Source organism: Acomys russatus, chromosome 3 (genome assembly GCF_903995435.1).
Source record: "Acomys russatus chromosome 3, mAcoRus1.1, whole genome shotgun sequence".
In the NCBI taxonomy this organism is placed as follows: domain Eukaryota; kingdom Metazoa; phylum Chordata; class Mammalia; order Rodentia; family Muridae; genus Acomys; species Acomys russatus.
In genome coordinates this window covers 70,902,882-70,921,196 of record NC_067139.1, presented here as the reverse complement: position 1 = coordinate 70,921,196, position 18,315 = coordinate 70,902,882, and the positions used below count along the sequence as shown (strand labels likewise).

The 18,315-nt window shown below is 44.0% G+C and overlaps 2 protein-coding genes across 2 annotated transcripts in view; one reads left to right on the top strand and one right to left on the bottom strand.

Annotated features, from left to right (window-relative positions):
• Positions 1 to 4,101: 4,101 nt before the first annotated feature.
• On the top strand, positions 4,102 to 15,735 carry Rtraf (RNA transcription, translation and transport factor). Its single transcript, XM_051142531.1, has 8 exons — positions 4,102 to 4,269; positions 5,132 to 5,256; positions 8,313 to 8,412; positions 10,806 to 10,892; positions 11,651 to 11,739; positions 13,362 to 13,430; positions 15,418 to 15,466; positions 15,581 to 15,735. Exons 1-8 carry the CDS (start codon positions 4,209 to 4,211, stop codon positions 15,733 to 15,735), a joined length of 735 nt encoding a protein of 244 aa, XP_050998488.1. The 5' UTR covers positions 4,102 to 4,208.
• The window catches only part of Nid2 (nidogen 2), a 64,341-nt gene continuing 61,503 nt past the window's right edge, over positions 15,478 to 18,315 (bottom strand). The window contains exons 19-21 of the mRNA XM_051142544.1: positions 17,734 to 17,857; positions 16,750 to 16,862; positions 15,478 to 16,626 (exon numbers count right to left, since the gene is read on the bottom strand). Coding sequence (XP_050998501.1) covers positions 16,616 to 16,626; positions 16,750 to 16,862; positions 17,734 to 17,857 — 248 coding nt within the window. The 3' untranslated portion in view covers positions 15,478 to 16,615. The remainder of the gene's footprint in view (positions 16,627 to 16,749; positions 16,863 to 17,733; positions 17,858 to 18,315) is intronic.

Here is an 18,315-nt window from a genome sequence, read left to right as displayed (position 1 = left end):
TGGCAACCGCTGCATCGCTCGTTGCCTGCTTTTGTATCGGCCGAAGCGACTTCCTCGATGTTGGGAAGACCTCATGGAAATCCATCCATGAAACATGGAGCTTCATTTCCACACTGACGACTCTCCTCTCTCCGTGCTCCTCACCTTTTTCTCCTTGCACGTCCAGTCACATTTTCCCACTCTCCATGACTCTTCCTGTTGCTCCGCTTGAACACGAACACCGTCTTCTTCTAAGATGTGTCCTCAGCCCTCCTTCCCCTCCTGCTCTATTGGGGAGTGTAGCCAACGAGTTGCAACTACAGCTTTCTACTGGTGGTTCTGGGGGTGGGGCGGTTACCTCTAGTCTGGTCCTTTCACTCATGTCTCATTCCTGACACCTCAGCAGTGATGAGGGACGACAGCTACCATCGCCTCGAATCACCACGGGGCCCATGCCCCATCCCTTGGCTGCCACACGTGGCTTCTCTTGTCTCTACCCACATTGACGTATCTTCGCCATCTCCTTCTCACCCTATGAGGAGTCCCGCCGATTCTGTGGACCATTTGTTTGAAATCTCTCTGGGGTTCTGTCCTCAGCTTAGGAGCGTCTCCGCTGTGACTGGCTGAGTCACTGAAGGGATTTATTAGCTCAATTATCTGCAAAGCTGGTGGCTCCACACAAGGCATTTTCAGAAATAGCCAGTCTCTATCTGGGCGTCTGGTTTCCTTTGCAGAATCAAATGTGGGAGATGGATGGTTTATGTTTCTTGTGCGACTAGAATTCCGAATCATCCAGATTCTATTTCCACCGATAAAATGTAGTTCTACTTAGATGTTCTGTGGCTTCTCGGAGCCCTTCAGATATAACAAAAAGGGTCTCAGAGGGAGCTGAAGATGTTTAGGAGGCTCCCCGAAGGAGAGGGACCACTCTGCAGTACACAACTTAAGAGAACTCCGATTTCCTGGGAGGTGTGATTGGTAACGTTTATCAGAATATAAAGCTTTGTTGTATGTAATATGGAGACTGCTGGTAAATGTCACCAACTCATTTTGTTCGCTCTTTGGAAGAATAACTAAACAAAGATTTAGTGAACTTGCTCACTTTAGAAATAGCCAGGCATAATGGTGCACACTTAAAAAAAAAAAAATGTATATTGAGGCCTGGCCTGGTGGCGCAGGCTTTTAATCCGAGGCCGGCCTGGTCTACAAAGTGAGTCCAGGATCGCCAAAGACTACACAGAGAGACCCTGTCTCGAAACAAAAACACAAAAACAAAACACTCACACAAGCTCACACAGTACACATGAAAAGTGAATAAATATTTTTTTTAAAGGAAATGTACTACCTACCACTATGTGAAAATGTTTTTTTCTTTTTCTTCAAGGAGTTTCCTATAGGAACTGTCTCCCAGTGTCCTGTTAAAACTGAACTCTGACCCAGGCGTGATGGCTCACGCCTTTAATCTCAGCACTCGGGAGGCAGAGGCAGGTGGATAACTGTGAATTCGAGACCAGCCTGGTCTACAAAGCGAGTCCAGGACAGCCAAGGCTACACAGAGAAACCCTGTCTCAAACAACAACAACAAAACAAAACCCTGAACTCTGGCCCTATGGCACGTTGAATGCTTCTCATTATTCACTTGCCGTTTTTTTGACTCTAGATTAGAAGCATTATTTACTTATCTGTGTTTATTATTACACTTAAACTTCCTGAAATTAGAGAATAGGGCTTCTTCATTTGTATGCCCCACAGTGTTTGATTACCCACTCCTGAACTAAAATGAAATGTAAGTTGGCTTAGCTCCGAGAGCCTCAGTGGCACCCGTCAGCTTGCCTTGAAAGCCTTTCTTGATCACGCCCTGGCCTTTGTCCACAGTCTCACCAGCTGTCACTGCCTTCCTCCAGCGGCCACGAATATGTTTCCCTCTCGAGCCTACTTTATAGCCCTCTTCCAGCAAAATAAGCTATCATTTTCACTGCAAGTGGACTCCTCACCAAGCCACAGTGCATAGGTTTCTCTTTTTTGTGTCACCCCCTCCCCCCTTTTTTTTTTGCCCTTTATTGCTCATCACTGCGGCCCTTTGTCTGAAAAACCATTTGCAACTGGAATGGAAAGGGTCTTAAATTTCATAAGAACACTTGATTGTCCCTAGAACACAGTAGGTAACTATGGAGGCAGGCAAGCATAGGAGAGAAGGAGTGGACGTAAACAGGCTTTTGTTTTGATCCCAAGTGTCAGATGGGGAACAGACTTGTGAGAGAACAGGTGATGTTTTTCCACTAGAGGATGAACCACCTCGTGGGGGGCAGCGGGGCTTGGGTTTTGCCAGCTGAAACACATCCTAGTACAGACTCTGAGAGGAGATATGTATGTAAGCCCAAAACAGGAGGCGGGGCTTTTTGGGTCTTGGTATTGTTTGACTGTTTATTGCTCCACTTCTAGACGCTCGTAGAGAGAACCGCTCCAGAGAATGCTTCAAGGCTTCGGGTTCTGGCTGCTGTCCCAAGTTGCTCTGCTGAAATTCTGCTGACTACGCCAGGGGAATTGCTCCCAGGAACTGAATCCAAAAAGGTCTACTTCTCCTGTTCCCATTAACCTCTTTTCTCTCCTATCTAGGGTAGGTGGGTTGGCAGGGAGGTGTAAGCATTAAAGAATCCTAAATGAAGTAGGTCTGGAAAAGGTTGGAACCTACAGAGAGAGAGGTTAACTTGGAACCCCAATTTGTTTCTGGGTTATTCACATATCCCCTCTTATAATAGTGCACTTGGTGGTCTTGTTTCTTCACCTGCACGTAACACACACACACACACACACACACACACACACACACACCATACAAACTATTCTCCAAACAATTCGCCTGGCACCCCAGAACCCCCTCAGCCTCCCCAGCTTATATGTACTTCTCTAAATAATGTTTCTGCATCCCTCGTGACAATCACACTTAAACAGTCTCTATTCAAGTGTATGCCCAATGCAGGGGGTGTACAGATTAGACAGGTCAAGCCAGCCTGAACTGGCTTGGGGTGCAGGCACAATGTCCTCTAAAAAACCTTTTAAGAAGAATCTCCTGTTTAGTGTCTTATGCCTGTGCATATGATTAAAGCCACGGGTAGGAACATGAGCAGTTGAAAAATGATTATATAACTTGATCTACCAATTAAAATAAAGGACCACCCGTACTAATAGCCAGTTCCTCCTTCCTCTAGACCCATGGAAAGAGACCGGGCTGTAGCCGGAGGTTCTTGGTACTCTCACTCATGTTGCCTGCCGTCACTCTGTAACTTTGCACTATAGCTTTACTCAAAATAAAACTATTTTGTTTTTGCAAGTTTGTGTGAGTCCTTATTTCCAGTTCTTTGGATAAGAGGCCAAGGATCATGGAAACACCCAGCTCAGATCACAAGCACCGACACTCTGTTAAAAGATGACAAGCAGAAAGTTTTAAAGGGGCGCTTTAGACAATCAGAAATAGATTAGAAAAGGCAAGACTGCCCCAGGAGTTAGAGTAGCAAAAGTGATTCGGGTTCCTATTTGAGGTCATATCTGTGGAACTAAAAAGGAGACATGGCAGGAGTTGGTGGCCTACTGACGGCACTGACTGAGAGTTTGGGTGAGAAGGAAAGGCCAGTTCTCAGTTTCTGACTTCACGGTGACTAGTGACAAACTGAAATATGCATTGGGATTATTATGTTATCTTTGCATCCATCACTCCAACAAATCCGAAAGACCATCCTGCCGGGACCTTTCTTTTCCGTCTTTGCATTATCAGCATTCCAAGAGGAGCAATTAATTAATACAATAAAAACATTAAGCAGCAACTCTGAGCCACTAAGAGTTACAGCCACTCGCCGAAAGCCTATAGACACTGTTTTTTGTTTGTTTGGTTTTGGTTTTTGGCTTTTCCTTCTGTAACAAGAAGACCCACGAAAAGACCCGCTCTCGACTTGGCTTTCGGTCCATTGTACAACTAGGAAGTTGACAATAAAGTTTATTTGAGCGTCGACGTGCCCGGACGTGGCCCCGCCTCCTAGGCAGCAGCGGTGATTGGCGAGCGCTTGCGGGCCTCAGGCGTTCCTAAGCCGCGATTGGTGCCGTCAGCCGTCTGTCCCGAGCGTCGTTCTCTGTCCCGCCCCCTCGCCGCGTCGCCGGTCCCTGCACCGCCCAGCCTCACCTCGCTTCTCCTGTCCCGGCGGAGGCCCGGGCGGCCAGCGCGAGCAGTAGGGACCATGTTCCGACGCAAGCTCACGGCCCTGGACTACCACAACCCCGCAGGCTTCAACTGCAAAGGTGGGCGGCGGCCGCGGGGCCTGGCGACGGCGCCTCCCCAGCCCGCGCGGACCCGGACTCGGCGACCTGGCGGCCGCGCTCCGCACGCTTCCTGGCCCCGGGGCGGCTCGGCGGGCACCTGCTGGGGAGGGGGCCGGGGATGCCCTTCGGGGCGCGCAGAAAGTTAGTGGCCGGTTGTCAGGGAGGTGGAATGGTCCAGAAAAAGATACTGGTTTTAAAGTCATGCCCGCTAGTGAGAAAGTGGGAGCGTACCGGGACCAGGGCCTCACTCAGTCCGCTGTGCGAGACGCACAGGTAGATGGCAGTTTCTAAGCGGGTAGCAGCGTTTGTTTTCGGGAAGCGTATCAGGCTCTACCCTGGTTTTGTACTTGGCCTTCGACTCAAGGCTTGATGGGGTGGCGGTAGAGCCGAAATTGGAGTTTGAGTCTCAGTTCGGACGTGGAAAATGGGGGTCTTTTCCTAGGGGTTTGGACGTGAATCTGAGGCAGTAAATGCATCCAGGTACACTGTTTCCAAGCTTTCAGTTTTAAATATTTATGTCCAGGGTGTTTTGATCCTTTCTTTCTTGTTTATTTTAGTCTATTGGCCTGCTTCAAAGTTTTTACCTGCCCAGTTCCCCTTAAGCTCCGAAGGAACCAGAGTACCAATAAAACAGCAAACACGCTTTCATGCATGTTTAGTTCATTTAATGCTCAAAACAGTTCATCCAGCTTTTATTGCAGTGAAATCTATGGCTCCATAGTCTGAATTTTGAACTCTCGCTTGCTTCTCTTGGGGTCACTTAATGTGCTTGCAGGTAAGAGTCCCTAAGGGTCACTTACTAGGGCAGTCTAGTGACTTGATATGGGATGTTTTATTGCAGATGAAACAGAATTTAGAAACTTTATTGTTTGGCTTGAAGACCAGAAAATCAGACACTACAAGATTGAAGATAGAGGAAACTTGAGAAATATTCACAGCAGTGACTGGCCCAAGTTCTTCGAAAAGGTAACATATCAGGAAGCAAAAGGAAGCAGAGAGAACGTTTGTGAATGATGAATGAGGTTGGGTTGAAAATTCCTATGTTTTTGCGGGGCGGCACGCCTTTGATCCCAGCACTCGGGAGGCAGAGGCAGGCGGATCGCTGTGAGTTCGAGGCCAGCCTGGTCTACAAAGTGAGTCCAGGACAGCCAAGGCTACACAGAAACCTTGTCTCAAAAAACTAAAAACAAAACAAAACGAAAATTCCTATGTTCTTTCAAGATATAATAGTGATCAGTATAACTAAAACTAATTTCATAGATTTTTAAAGCAAATATCTCCTACCACGTTTTCAGTTTTTAGATTAAAAATAATTTTCTAAATGGCACAGCATCCGTTAATAGGACTGTCTACTCTAATTTTTATGTGCGTGTACATGTGTCTCTGTTTATGTTGGGTGTCCACAGAGGTCAGTGCCAAATCTCCTGGAACTGGAGTTACATTAGATACAGACATGCAGCAATATGCTTTTGAGTACTTGTCTTAGTTTTCTGTTTTTATAAAGAGACGCCGCGATGACTAAGGCAACTTAGAAAGGAAACCATTTACTTGGATGCTCGTCACAGCTGCAGAGGATGAGGCCGTGACCATCATTTGGGGAGCGGGGCAGCTGGCAAGCAGAGGCTGAGAGCTCAGATCCTTACTTGCAAGTAGGAGGCAGAGAGAGCTAACTGGGAGTCCTGGGAGCTGGAGTGGGCTGAAAGCCCACCCCACGGACACACCTCCAACCAGCCCCACTAACCGCTTTCAAATATATGAGCCCATGGGGCCATTCTCATTCAAACCACCACAGTACCTTATTAAAAGGTGTGATTGACATGCCTGAGAACTTGAAACTGTCATGTTTATTCTGACAGTTAATGTACGATGTCCCTGTATTTGATAGAAATAGCTTTAAAAAGCTATATGTGGATGTTTTTGTGACTAGAATTAGATTTCCCATTGATTAGTTTTAGTAATATTTTTGAGAAAGAATTGTTTCCAAACTTGATAAAGATCACATGCCATTACAGTACGGTCAGTAAAGGGGGGGTGACAGTGGCACCTGTCTCTTTGTTCACGAGCCGTGTAGCAGATATGCCTGTTCCCATAAGTGTTTACCTACAACAAGCCCTTGATGTTTCTTGCCACTGCAGTTAATTATACTGGCTTATTTTTGTTCACCCTCAAACTTTTCAATTTGTAATGGACTTTTAAAGATAGAAAAATATAGTACTAGTGTTTTCTATTTGCTCACTTGGCCTCTGCAGCCATTACTTCATGTAAAATGTGCAAGTGATAAAAAAATGTATGCAGAGATTAAAGACAATTACTTGTATAAAAGACTCAGACTAAGCCGGGCGTGGTGGTGCACGACTTTAATCCCAGCACTCAGGAAGCAGAGGCAGGCAGATCTCTGTAAGTTTGAGGCCAGCCTGGTCTACAAAAGTGAGTTCAGGACAGCCAAGGCTGAATAGGGAAACTCTATCTTGGAAAAAAAAACCCAGACTAATAGTAAAATAAAAGTAAGTCATAATTCCTCCAAACACTATCAGGACTGTTATTAAGGCATTTGGAAACATCTGTTTGGTAACTGATTTCTAGAGTTTACGTTGCAAATTGTGCTTTTAAAATACTTTTAGTGCTTAGAAGGGATTTTTGATAATGGCCAAACCTACCGCCTTCTCCCCTCCTATCTCTCTCATCTCTCTCTGATTTATTATGTATACAGTGCTCTGCCAGCAGGCCAGAAGAGGGCACCAGATCTCATTACAGAGGTTATGAGCCACCATGTGGTTGCTGGGAATTGAACTCAGGACCTTTGGAAGAACAGCCAGTGCTCTGAACCTGTGAGCCATCTCTCCAGCCCATGGCCATATTTTATGAATGAAACTTGTTTGTTTTATTAAAGTCATAAAAATAATGGTTAGAAATGAATTGTGACTAAGAAGTATCTATTTATAAATTATCCTGAAGTTTTCACTGAAAGCTTTGCTGCTGGCATCGACTTTCAGCTGAAGGATCCACTCATTTGCCGAAAGTACTTGGCTATAGGCGACTCACACGTAGCTTGCTCTGTTAGGCATTTGTATATGAAAATTAAAGTTCCATTAACTGACTGACTTGTCTGTCCTTTTAAAAGTTGCTCTTTTTATCTCATTGCCCTGTGCATTGGGACCTGGAATCAAGGCTAAGGTTTTGATCCTAGATTAAGTTGAATGGCCACTGTTGAGTATCAGCTGCAGTTTTGTCATCTAAATGAGATTATTCTTGTATCCAGTTGTTCTGCCTGGGATACAAACATTTTTTAAAAGGGACTATTTTACTGCCTTTTTTTTTTTTAAAGACTTGTTTTTTATTATGTACACGTTGCTCTGCCTGCATGTACACTATTGGGCAGCAGATCTCATTATAGATGGTTGTGAGCCACCATGTGGTTGCGGGGAATTGGACTCAGGACCTCTGGAAGAGCAAAGAGTGCTCTTAACCGCTGAGCCACCTGTTGAGCCCCCACTGTTTTTCTTAAAATGGTGCTCTTAAACATTTCCTCTCCTAAGACATATAATGAAGGGTTTAATAATGATAGATGTGGTGGTGCGCAGTGCAGTCTCAGCACCAGGGAGGTGGAGGAGAGAGAATCCCAAGTCCTAAGCCAGGCTTGGGTATCTGGAATTCAAGACAAGCCTGGGCGGCATGAGACACTGTTTCAAAAAAAATAATAATACAAATAATACAAATGTTATAAGAAATTCTTAGCCAGGTGTGGTGGCTCACACCTTTAATCCCAGCACAAGAGGCAGAGGCAGGTGGATCTCTGTGAGTTCGTGGCCAGCCTAGTCTACAAAAGCAAGTCTAGGACAGCCAGGGCTGTTACGCAGAGAAATCCTGTCAGGGGGTTGGGGGGAGGGGGGAGAGAAAAAAGAAAAGGAAAGAAAGACAGAAAGAAAATTCTTAAAGATCCAAGCTGAGGCCCCTGTCAATCTGCTATTCTGTAGTTCTGTGGCTTATGATAATAAAATAGATTTTCCCTCTTCCCTTCACAGTATCTCAAAGACGTTAACTGTCCTTTCAAGATTCAAGATCGGCAAGAAGCAATTGACTGGCTTCTTGGGTTAGCGGTTAGACTTGAATATGGAGATAATGGTATGTTTTGTGGGGAATGTGGGTGTGGTGCTGGCTTGTAGGGATGCTTGTTTTTAGTTGTGTGTGTATCATATGCATTCCTGGTGTGTGGGGAGGCCAGAAGAGGACATGAGATCTGATGGAGCTGCTGATGCAACTGAGCTACCGTGTGGGTGCTGGGAATCAAATCTGCCAGTGCTAAGTGCTGAGAACTCTGTCCAGCCCGTGTTTAGTTCGCTGTCATGTGGGGGATGGTCTAAGACAAGAAAGAAGGCTGTGGGGACACTACTTTGTATTTCACTTTTGGTTTATTTTATCATAAGAGGTGGAATGTGCTTTGTTTTGTCTTTGATATTTACATTTTTCTTTTAGAATTTGGAAGTTGTTTTTTGAAAAAGGTTAATTAAACATTAGTTTGGTTAATTTGCCAGCTTCCTTAGTCTGCACCTTAGCCATTGACCCTGCTGCCAGCCTCAGAGCCTCAGAAGGGTTTGGAGTATTAGTTGCAGCAGCCATTTCACAGGAGATAGACATATACTGGTGTGTCTAATGCTAGTGCACATTAAGATGGCATGTATGTATTAATTTAATCTTGCTTTATCCACATTCTGCTATTGGCAGCTTTTGACTATTAGTGCCCATAGCAGAAAACAGCTTTCATTACACTTGTCCCCTTCCGCTAGCCGTCTCAGCTTCAGACTGAGCATCTTGCTTCACTTCCATCCTTTGCGCTTTATGTTTTTCCTCCGTGGCGATGTCATTTTCAGTTCTTGACTGTTGGCTCTTGAAACCTGTATAACAGGTGCAGCCTCTCTTTTCCTCTCATCCTGCTACCATGAGGTTTTTCCGTGTCTGTTGTGCCACCTCTGCTCCTGCTGCTGTCATCTTTTGACTTTAATCTTGGTAACTAGCGTCCCGATGGTGCTGTCTCGTTCTCCGCTGAGCTGCGTGGGGCACTGGCTAACTTTCTGAATGAAGCTTCTTTCCAAAGACCTGCTCTAGTTAACATCTCCTAAGTAAAGCACGATCAGTTTCCCATTTTCATAAAACTGCCCTTCAGTTTTATTTGAAAGAACAAAACAGACAACCCTGTGGTTTCTCTTTGTTATGGAATAAATGGGACTGTAAGGTTTGTGACCTCAGCCTTGCTAACGTTTGGGGCCTGTAGTGGGATTTTTATGTGTTTGCTCTGGGTTGGTAGCAGCTGTGTGGGGGTCATTTGCAGTAGATATCCTGGGCTCCTGGGCCTTATCAGGGCTGATCATTCAGCTGCTCCGGTGGATTCCTGTCCATCCTCCTTGCCTTTCTCATCACATTTGGTTTTTTTATACTAGCATTCAGTGTTGGTGGCTCGCGCTGTATCCCAGCAGTTGATTAGCATATACATTCAGTTCTCAGTGTTGTTTCAGTAAAAGGAAAGAGTCGAAAGATAAGTAGTATCAAATTTAAACAAGCTTTGTTTAATCGTCAATTTCAGCATTGCAGGGGCAGACACTCCGAGCTGATTAAGGCAGCAATGCTGGCCTTCATCTGCAGGAGGCGCTGGTATTCTTGACTTCAGTCACTGAGAAGTTTTTGTGTACCCTGCCATTACTTAAAAGCCTTTCAATCACATGCCAGGGAATGTTACTAAAATCTGATTTAAATCTCACTACTTTTTTTCTCCCCTTTTTTGGATTTTCAAGACAGAGTCTCTCTGTGTTAGCCTTGGCTGTCCTGAACTCGCTTTGTAATCAGAATTTTTAATTTCCATGTTTTAAATTTGTGTATGATACTATATTTTAAATGGTTTTTTAGGTATTGAAAATATTTGAAGGGAGAAACTTTAGTTTCTACTTCATATACCTTTTTAGCGTCTTTATTTTTTATTTTTTAAAACAAGATAGGTTTTTGCCAAGTTGCCCGCTGGCCCTGAATTTGCTTTGTAGCTCAGGCAGGCCTGCAATTTGCCATTCTCCTGCTTGGCCTCTGTAACTGGGACACCAGGTGCGTTACTGCCACATCCTGCCTCTGTGTCGTCCCCTCACCTGCCGTGTTCATCTCCCCCCCACCTGTTCTTCAGTCCCAAATTTAAGAGAAAGCTCTAAAAGGCTTTATTTTCCTAGACTTTAGAATGTTGAAATATATTTAGGGAAGTTTCTGCTATAACCCAAGCATTCAGAAGGTAGAGGCAGGAGGGTCAGGATTCAGGGGCAGCCTGTAGTACATCAAATATTAATGAGAAAAAAACTTGGATCAAGTTTCAGCTTAATCAAAAAGTTACATTATCTATTTCTTTTTTAAGTTTTTGTGTAGCAAAGTATAATTTTGAGTGGATGTCATAATATGGCTCAGCTAAATTCAGTAAATAAGCAATATTTGTTTTAGCCTTAAGTTGCAGTTATTTTACTTTGTTGCCCTTTTTTTTTTAATAGCTGAAAAATACAAGGACTTAGTAGCTGATAACAGAAAAAATACTGACAACGTAGCTAAAAATGCAGAGCCATTGATCAACCTGGACGGTGAGTGTGACGTGCCCGGGGACAGCCTTGGTTTTGTAAATGCTTAGTGAGTGCTTGACATGAACGACACTACAGCACTCTCTCCTGCTTTACATTGGCTTTCCAGTGTGCTTGCTCTCTCCACACAAACCCTCAATATCTAATATTTGAATGTCAGAAACGCTTGTGGTTTTTTGTTTAAAGTAATTTGGATTTTGATTTGTTGCTCATTGTGCCACTCATTGGTCCCCTTTTAAATTTAGTGACAAATGGTAAAATGTTTCATCACGTGCTTTTTAGTAATTCCCCTTTAAAGCATGAAAACTATGAAAATTACCTAGAGCATAGTGTCTTAGGATTCACTGTGACTTGCAGTATGAGTCTTGCTTAAGAGTGATGAACTTTTTGCACACTCCCGAGCCACTGCACAGAAAAATGTTGGAAAGCTATCCATGGAAGGCGGCTGTATTAAAATCAGTAGCTGTGGGAAGAAATGTTAATGTGTCTGCAAGTGGGCCTTGCCAACTACTCCAGGGCAGACGCAGGGTGAGTGAAGTTAGTCGTTTATGAAGCTCCTCAATGTGCCTGGTGAGATGTGTAAGACTTTCTTCTGACTGGATGTCTGCACTGCTTTATGTCTTTCCTCGAAGGCAGCAAGAGACCGGAGATGAGTCAGTCCTAGAAAGTTGCTATTTTTGTACGCTCCTGTGTCCAGATAGGCAGTTATGATGTCTGCAGAGCTGCAGGGTTTTTCCTTACTCACTTTTACTCTTTCATAGTAAACAATCCTGACTTTAAGGCTGGCGTCATGGCTCTGGCTAACCTCCTTCAGATTCAGCGACATGATGACTACTTGGTAATGCTCAAGGTAAGCTGGGAAGCTGCCCGTTCTCACTCTTGACAGAATCTGCAGATGTAGAAAACCCTCCACTTTTCCCTATGCTGTCTGCTTATGATGGGCTGATGAACAGACAGTCGGAGAAATGTGGGACCTGGAGCACATGTCATTATTTTACGTGTTTCAGATTATCCTGCTATCCAAGCATTAACTGTGTACACACCGATGTGGTTTGTGTTTGCAGAGATAACATTCCACTCAGTCCTATTAATAATCATGCTGAGAAATGCTAAAACAAACAAAAGTTGGGTTTAGGGAGCCGGCTCAGCTGGTAAAGCGCTGGCCACATAAGTCAAAGGACCTGAGTTTGGAACTCAGCACCCATTTAAGAAACCAAGACAATGACAACTGTCACTGCAGTGCTAGCAAGGCAGCGATGGCTAGATCCCTGGGCATGCTAGCCAGGCATGCTAGCCAAATCAGTGTGAGCCATCTCATACTGATCATTGTCCTAATTTTATTTTTGGCAAATATCTCGAGGCAATTTAGCAGAGTAGGCTAGTTTGAAAAAGGTAGAGAGCAATTGGGAAGGCACCCAGTGTCAGCCTTTAATCTCCACACACGTCCATGCACACTCGTAAGTAGAGGTATGAACATGTACATACACCTAGGACACGGACCGAGAAAAAGACAGCGAACATCCAGGACACAGAGTGATGGAGCCAAGTCTGCTCAGTCAGTTGAGAGTTGAGTCTGTTGTCAGGATCCAGGGACATGCCAAATCACTAATGGTGAGTGTAGCCCCACAACAGGCCCTCTTCAGGGAACGATTGCTCTTGTCTTCAGCATCTTTCCGGTCTAGATCAACCATGCAGTTTATACCTCTACATCAAGGAACACAACTATATGAAAGAGCTGTTTTAATTTTGAGAAAGAAAAAACATTCCATAACATTTCTGCTATGAGTGTGCTGTGCAGTGGGCAGGGGCAGGAGGATGCAAGCTGTAGGCTTGGAGACTGATAGATAACGGCTGTTGTAGGGGACGAAGAGCTTTAAGACCTCTAATGAAGGTGACTGTAAACTACATAATAAACTGAATAAACTTCCTCCACCCAGAAGGGGTTATAATTTATCCTACTAATTAGAATTGTGTGGTTGCACAGACATTTTTAACAAGCAAAGTAGTGTTCTTAGCTTAATAGAACATTCATGTTGAATCCAAATGGATTTTTTGCCACCCAGCTTGGATGCCAAAGACATCAAGGTGGTGTTAATGAAATTTAGCTATTTCAAAGTTTTATTTTTCCTCAGTCTATTATGCAAATTTCCTTGGGACAGTCCCAGTAGCCACGTCAGCTTCAGTATAAACTAAGGCAGAGGAGAAACATAATATAGTGTATTGGCTACACTTTGGAAACCCAGTAGGAGTACATAGTAGCCATATCAGAAAAAGTTGTGTGAAGTCAGAGGTCTAAATGTGTATGTTTCCTGTTAGGCATTGTGTACTTGTGATACTGGGGAAGGTGCCTTAAGTTAGCAGGCACACAAATCAGCATTTTTGCTTGCATAGTCCTAGCACTGGGGCAGGGATGGGTGTTTGTATATTAGTGGTCTGGCAAAATACTAAGCTTGGCCTTTTTGCATTTCCTAGGCAATTCGTATTTTGGTTCAGGAGCGTCTAACACAGGATGCAGTTGCTAAAGCCAATCAAACAAAAGAGGTGGGTGCTTTTCTAAGAGTCCGAGCCAACTAACGGAGGGGCCTCTGGTGCTGCATGCATTTAAACTTAGTGACTTCTAAGACAACACATTCTAGGTGGGGCACAATGACACATCTGTAATCCCGGCACTCGGACGCTGAGGCAGGGGGATCTCTTGAGTTTGAGGCCTGCTGGTCTACATAGTTCCAAGACAGCCAGAACTACACAGAGAAACCCCGTCTGATTTACATATGACTTGAATTCGATTCTAGCAAATTCAGTGATTGAGGTTAAGACCAGTAGGTAACAGTGAATTTCAAGTCTGTCCACATTTCACATTCTAGAGAATCTATTAGCCATTCTTTCAATCTGCAAACTGAGGCATGAGCCCAGGGATATTTAGCCTTGTGAAGTGTGTGGGGTTATTTGGACGCATGGTAGAAAAGGCAGAACGCACGCGATGCTTTGTTAAATCTGGGTCCCATCCTCATGCTGTGATTCCTCCTAATTTATCTCATTTTGTTTGCTATGTCATGACCACCTCGCCCTTGAGTGCTACTGGAATATTTTTAACCATGCTGCCACGTCAAGCATCTCTGAAAATGCCAGGTGTGGAGGTGTAGGCATTTCTAGGAGGCAGGAGATCTCTAAGTTCAAAGCCAGCCTGGATACCCAAGGGGGAAAAAATTGAAAGGAAAACTAAGTCTCCCTGAAGCCACGATGCAGAGAATGTTCTTGGGTCAGGAGTAGCAGCTGCAGCTTTCAATAATGGTCCCTTCTACTACACAGATGCTGACGTGATGCTTTGGGCATAGCCAGCATTCCCACAACTCTGGCCCTTCCTCCTCCTATTCCCGCTCCAAGTCCTCCAATGCCCTTTGTCCTCTGACCCCTTTAGCAAGTCCAGCAGTAGTGAAGGGCAGCTGATGCCAGGGTACTGCACTGTAAGCGCCTCTGAGACACTCAGCTTTCTACTAAGGGTTCTTACAAGGTAAATTATGTATGAATTGGCTGCTGGAAATTGGATCAAAGATGAGCTTATTTCACCCACACTACAAAACAAGCAGCAAATTGTTCTGACAGAATAGTCATTCATTCACCAAAATGATGTCTTCGCTCTGGAGGCAAAACAGCGCTGAGCCAGATCTGCCTGTTGCAAAGTAGAACCTCGTTCTTCAGTGCTGCACTTTCTAACTTCAGGTTACTGTTCTTTGTAGCCATTCCTGACTAATATTTGAGGGATATGGTTGATTTCAAGGGTAGGTGTCTTTGGTGGTCTGTTGGCATGCAGAGCCACTCAGTACAAGTCTACTCTTTCCGTTTAAGTTTTAGCCCCATTAGAGAGAGCCTGGGTGGAGTATATTAGTAGATTATGCAAGAACTTAGCAGTGACTGCTCATGACTCCAGACACTTTCTATCTGCAGAAAGCCTAGACTTCCTGGGCTCCTTTTTGTATTAGGTAGTTATTATAAAGACTGTTCAGTTTGATGTCATCATCCTTGACTAAGATGTCAAAGTAACATTAACATACATATAAACAAGCTGGCTGAAGAACTGTTTGATATGTTTCTGTACTTTGGAGTAGCATTTGTAATCTAATTTGCACAGTAGCTGCTGCAGCAGTAAGTGCTTTTGCAGTAAGGAAGGACTCTTACAGGCTCAGTTAAAAGGGTTGGATGGGCTCTGGTGTCTCTGGCACATTTGAAGATCAGGCCAGGCCAGGCATGGTAGTGCACGCCTTCAATCCCAGCACTTGGGAGGCGGAGGCAGGTGGATCTCTGAGTTGGAGGCAGCCTGGTTCACAGAGTCCAAGAAAGCCAGGGCTGTCTCAAAAAACAAAAAAACAAGAGGAGGAGGAGGAGCAGCAGCCTTTCCTGGGTGGTTATAACAGGGAAAGACTGTTCATCACAAGGTAAATTGTAACGGTCCCTAAACCGAATAGCCAGCTGCTCTTAGTTTCAAACGAGAGAAGTGACTCTTAACTAGTTTTGTCATTTTTTTTTAAAGGGCTTACCTGTTGCTTTAGACAAGCATATTCTTGGCTTTGACACAGGAGGTAAGTTAATCTGACAGCAAGCTATTTGAGGGACGTGTGTTCTGAGGTGTAAGCGGGCAGCTAGACGCACAGAACCCATAGACAGACAGAGGCCATGTTCTTGTCCTGTGACAGATGCAGTTCTTAACGAAGCTGCTCAGATCCTGAGGTTGCTGCACATAGAAGAGCTCAGAGAGCTACAGACGAAAATCAATGAAGCTATAGTAGCTGTTCAGGCAATTATTGCCGATCCAAAGACAGACCACAGACTGGGTAAAGTTGGAAGATGAGCAGCACGTCTGGATGCCGTCTTCTCACCTGCTTAGTCATGGGAACCGTGTACACCAGCATGTGCTTGGAGATCAAATGCCATGTTTTAAGGGAGCATCCCAGGAGATTGACCACGTTCTGGAGATTTACCACCACTGCTCTTTTTCTTTAATAAAGCTGGGGAAAGTAAAGTGGGTTTTGTTTTGATGTATTCTATTTCCATTTTATTGTGCATCCTCCTTTATGGTTAGAGTCACCCGAACCTTAACTTTGTCCCCGAGACAATACAGATCTTTAGATGACAAGAAGGCTTTAAAATACTTTATTGGAGTTACGTAGAAATTTTAAAAACTGCTGCATCTTTGGTGTTTTACATGGAATACTTGAGGGATGCTTCTGTGGAGGCACTTGGGGATCATTCTAGCACCTTTAGTATAAATAAAGTCTGAGGACTTTTGCTGGGAAATATAAATAGGCTGCATTGTCCCCGTATTCTGTTGTTTGTGACAGGGGTCTCAGTGGGCTTTAGGATGGATTTCCATAGCCGTCCTGTGCTTTGCTTTTCTTGGCCAAGTAGACTCCACGGCAAAAATCAGACTTAATGTCTTAAGCTGTAGTTGGTTCTTTGTCGAATGAATTTGGCCTTTTACAAAAAGTTGCTTTTATAAGCAATGACTACAATTCTATTTTAAACTTGTGATAACCTTTGCTTTTAAAAATACAGTAGTAAAGATTGAGGTATACACTTCACAAAATATGCTTAGTCTCTGCACTGAAAATGCTTATCTTGTGTGCCAAGAGCTAGGATGGCCAATTCCTTTATTCACCGTCTTTGCTTTTGTAGTAATATTCTTAGGTCAAGATTCTTGTTGTAAACTTGAAATCCTCTACATTTCACGTTCATTTTCTTCCTGTGGGGAGTGGACAGCAGTGAACATAGCTTCATTAGTTAAGAAAGGCAGTGCTGACAGTTGCCACAGCCCCTCTCTACCCACTGGTCAAGGAAGACTTGCGATGCCCGTCGAGGGACTCACCTGCTGGACAGTAGGGGTAGACCACAGTGATCCCATAGAGATGAGACCGCTGCTCAGGGAGATACTCGTCTATAAACTGTCCGCTGTCTTTATCCACTGATATGACACCATCCCTAGTAACGAAGGGGGAGAAATTCATCGGACCTCACTCACAAGGTAAAGTTTCAGTGGATAGCAATCCGTTAGCTTTCCATAATACCTTAAAAATCACTTCATTTAATGAGCTCTGAGTCAATTTATCCAGCACCAGTGATTCTGGATGTAGCCCTACGCCAGTATCACCTAGAAGAAATGCAAATTACTGTTCCCTCTCCCTTTCAAGTCAAAAAACCCTGGGACAGCGCACAATATATTTAACATTCTGCAGCCTTAAGAGCTAGTGGTTAAATCAGTTTCCAATTCTTGCTAGTTCCTGGGGTCTGTTAAGTACTGCACTTAGGTCTCACAAAAACTGTAGTGAGCAAGAAAAGGACTCCAATGTGTACCTTTGTTCTGTTTTTTAAGAGCTCTCACCTTGGAGCCAAATAGCATTTTTCAGTCTTTAAGGTGGACAGTTGATGGGTTTTTGAGGACAGATTTTCTCTGTGTTACCCTGGCTGTGTAGACCAGGCTGGCCTTGGACGCAGAGAGATTTGCCTGTCTCCAGAGTGCTGTGATTAAAGGCGTGTGTTGCCACATCCAGCTTGATGTTATTTTTAAAAAAGGAAAACTTAAAACTTTGTACCATTTAAAAGTATTCATTCTCTAAGAACAGATTTAAATAAATGCCTCTTTCTAAGTAGTTTTTTATCAAGTATCTTCAAATTATATGCTGCCTTCAAGCAGCACCATCAACCTTCAGGGTGAAGGGGTGATTTTAAAGAGGTGTCTGCCAATGGGCAGACAGCCAAACAGGGCTTCCTAATAAAAGTTGCTGACTGGCAAAGCACAGCATGCTCTCCAGAACCCGCTGCCCTCTCAGGCTGTTCCAGGGTGGGGGCTCACCTCCGCCAGTCTGTGTGGTAGAAGTGGTCTGAATAGCTGACAATGCTGAAGGGGTAGTTGAGGTGACTTTGGATGACGCGTCGTCCAGTTCCATCAGGTAGTGTACACTCCAGTTTTTTGGTTCCTTTTAAGACATCCAAGGGAGAAAATGAGGTCCCTCTTATACCATGAGCAAACAGACGCTAAAATGAGATGCCCAAGCCCTACTCAAGGGGAACAGGCAGAATTTAGAAGTGGGGTATTTTACTCCCATCATAGTACATATTAGCAACTGTAAATCCTGTCCTAAGGCTCATCTCCAACTGGTGCAGAGAACTCAAGTTTTGAGTAGAGATGCAAACTTAAATCCTTTTATGGAAGAAATAATCTTATCTATGGAAATCTGGTAGTTTCTTTCCAAGAGGGGCATTAAAGATAGACATTTTTATAAATGTATAAGCCTAGATTTATAACTTGAAAACATAACACCCAGATTGACCAAAATACATATTTATAAATTTTAGGCATAAGAAAGAAAATTGTAGTCGTAGTTTTGCATGGAAACACTTTGAATTTCTGAAGAAAAAAAAAAAAAAACCTAAA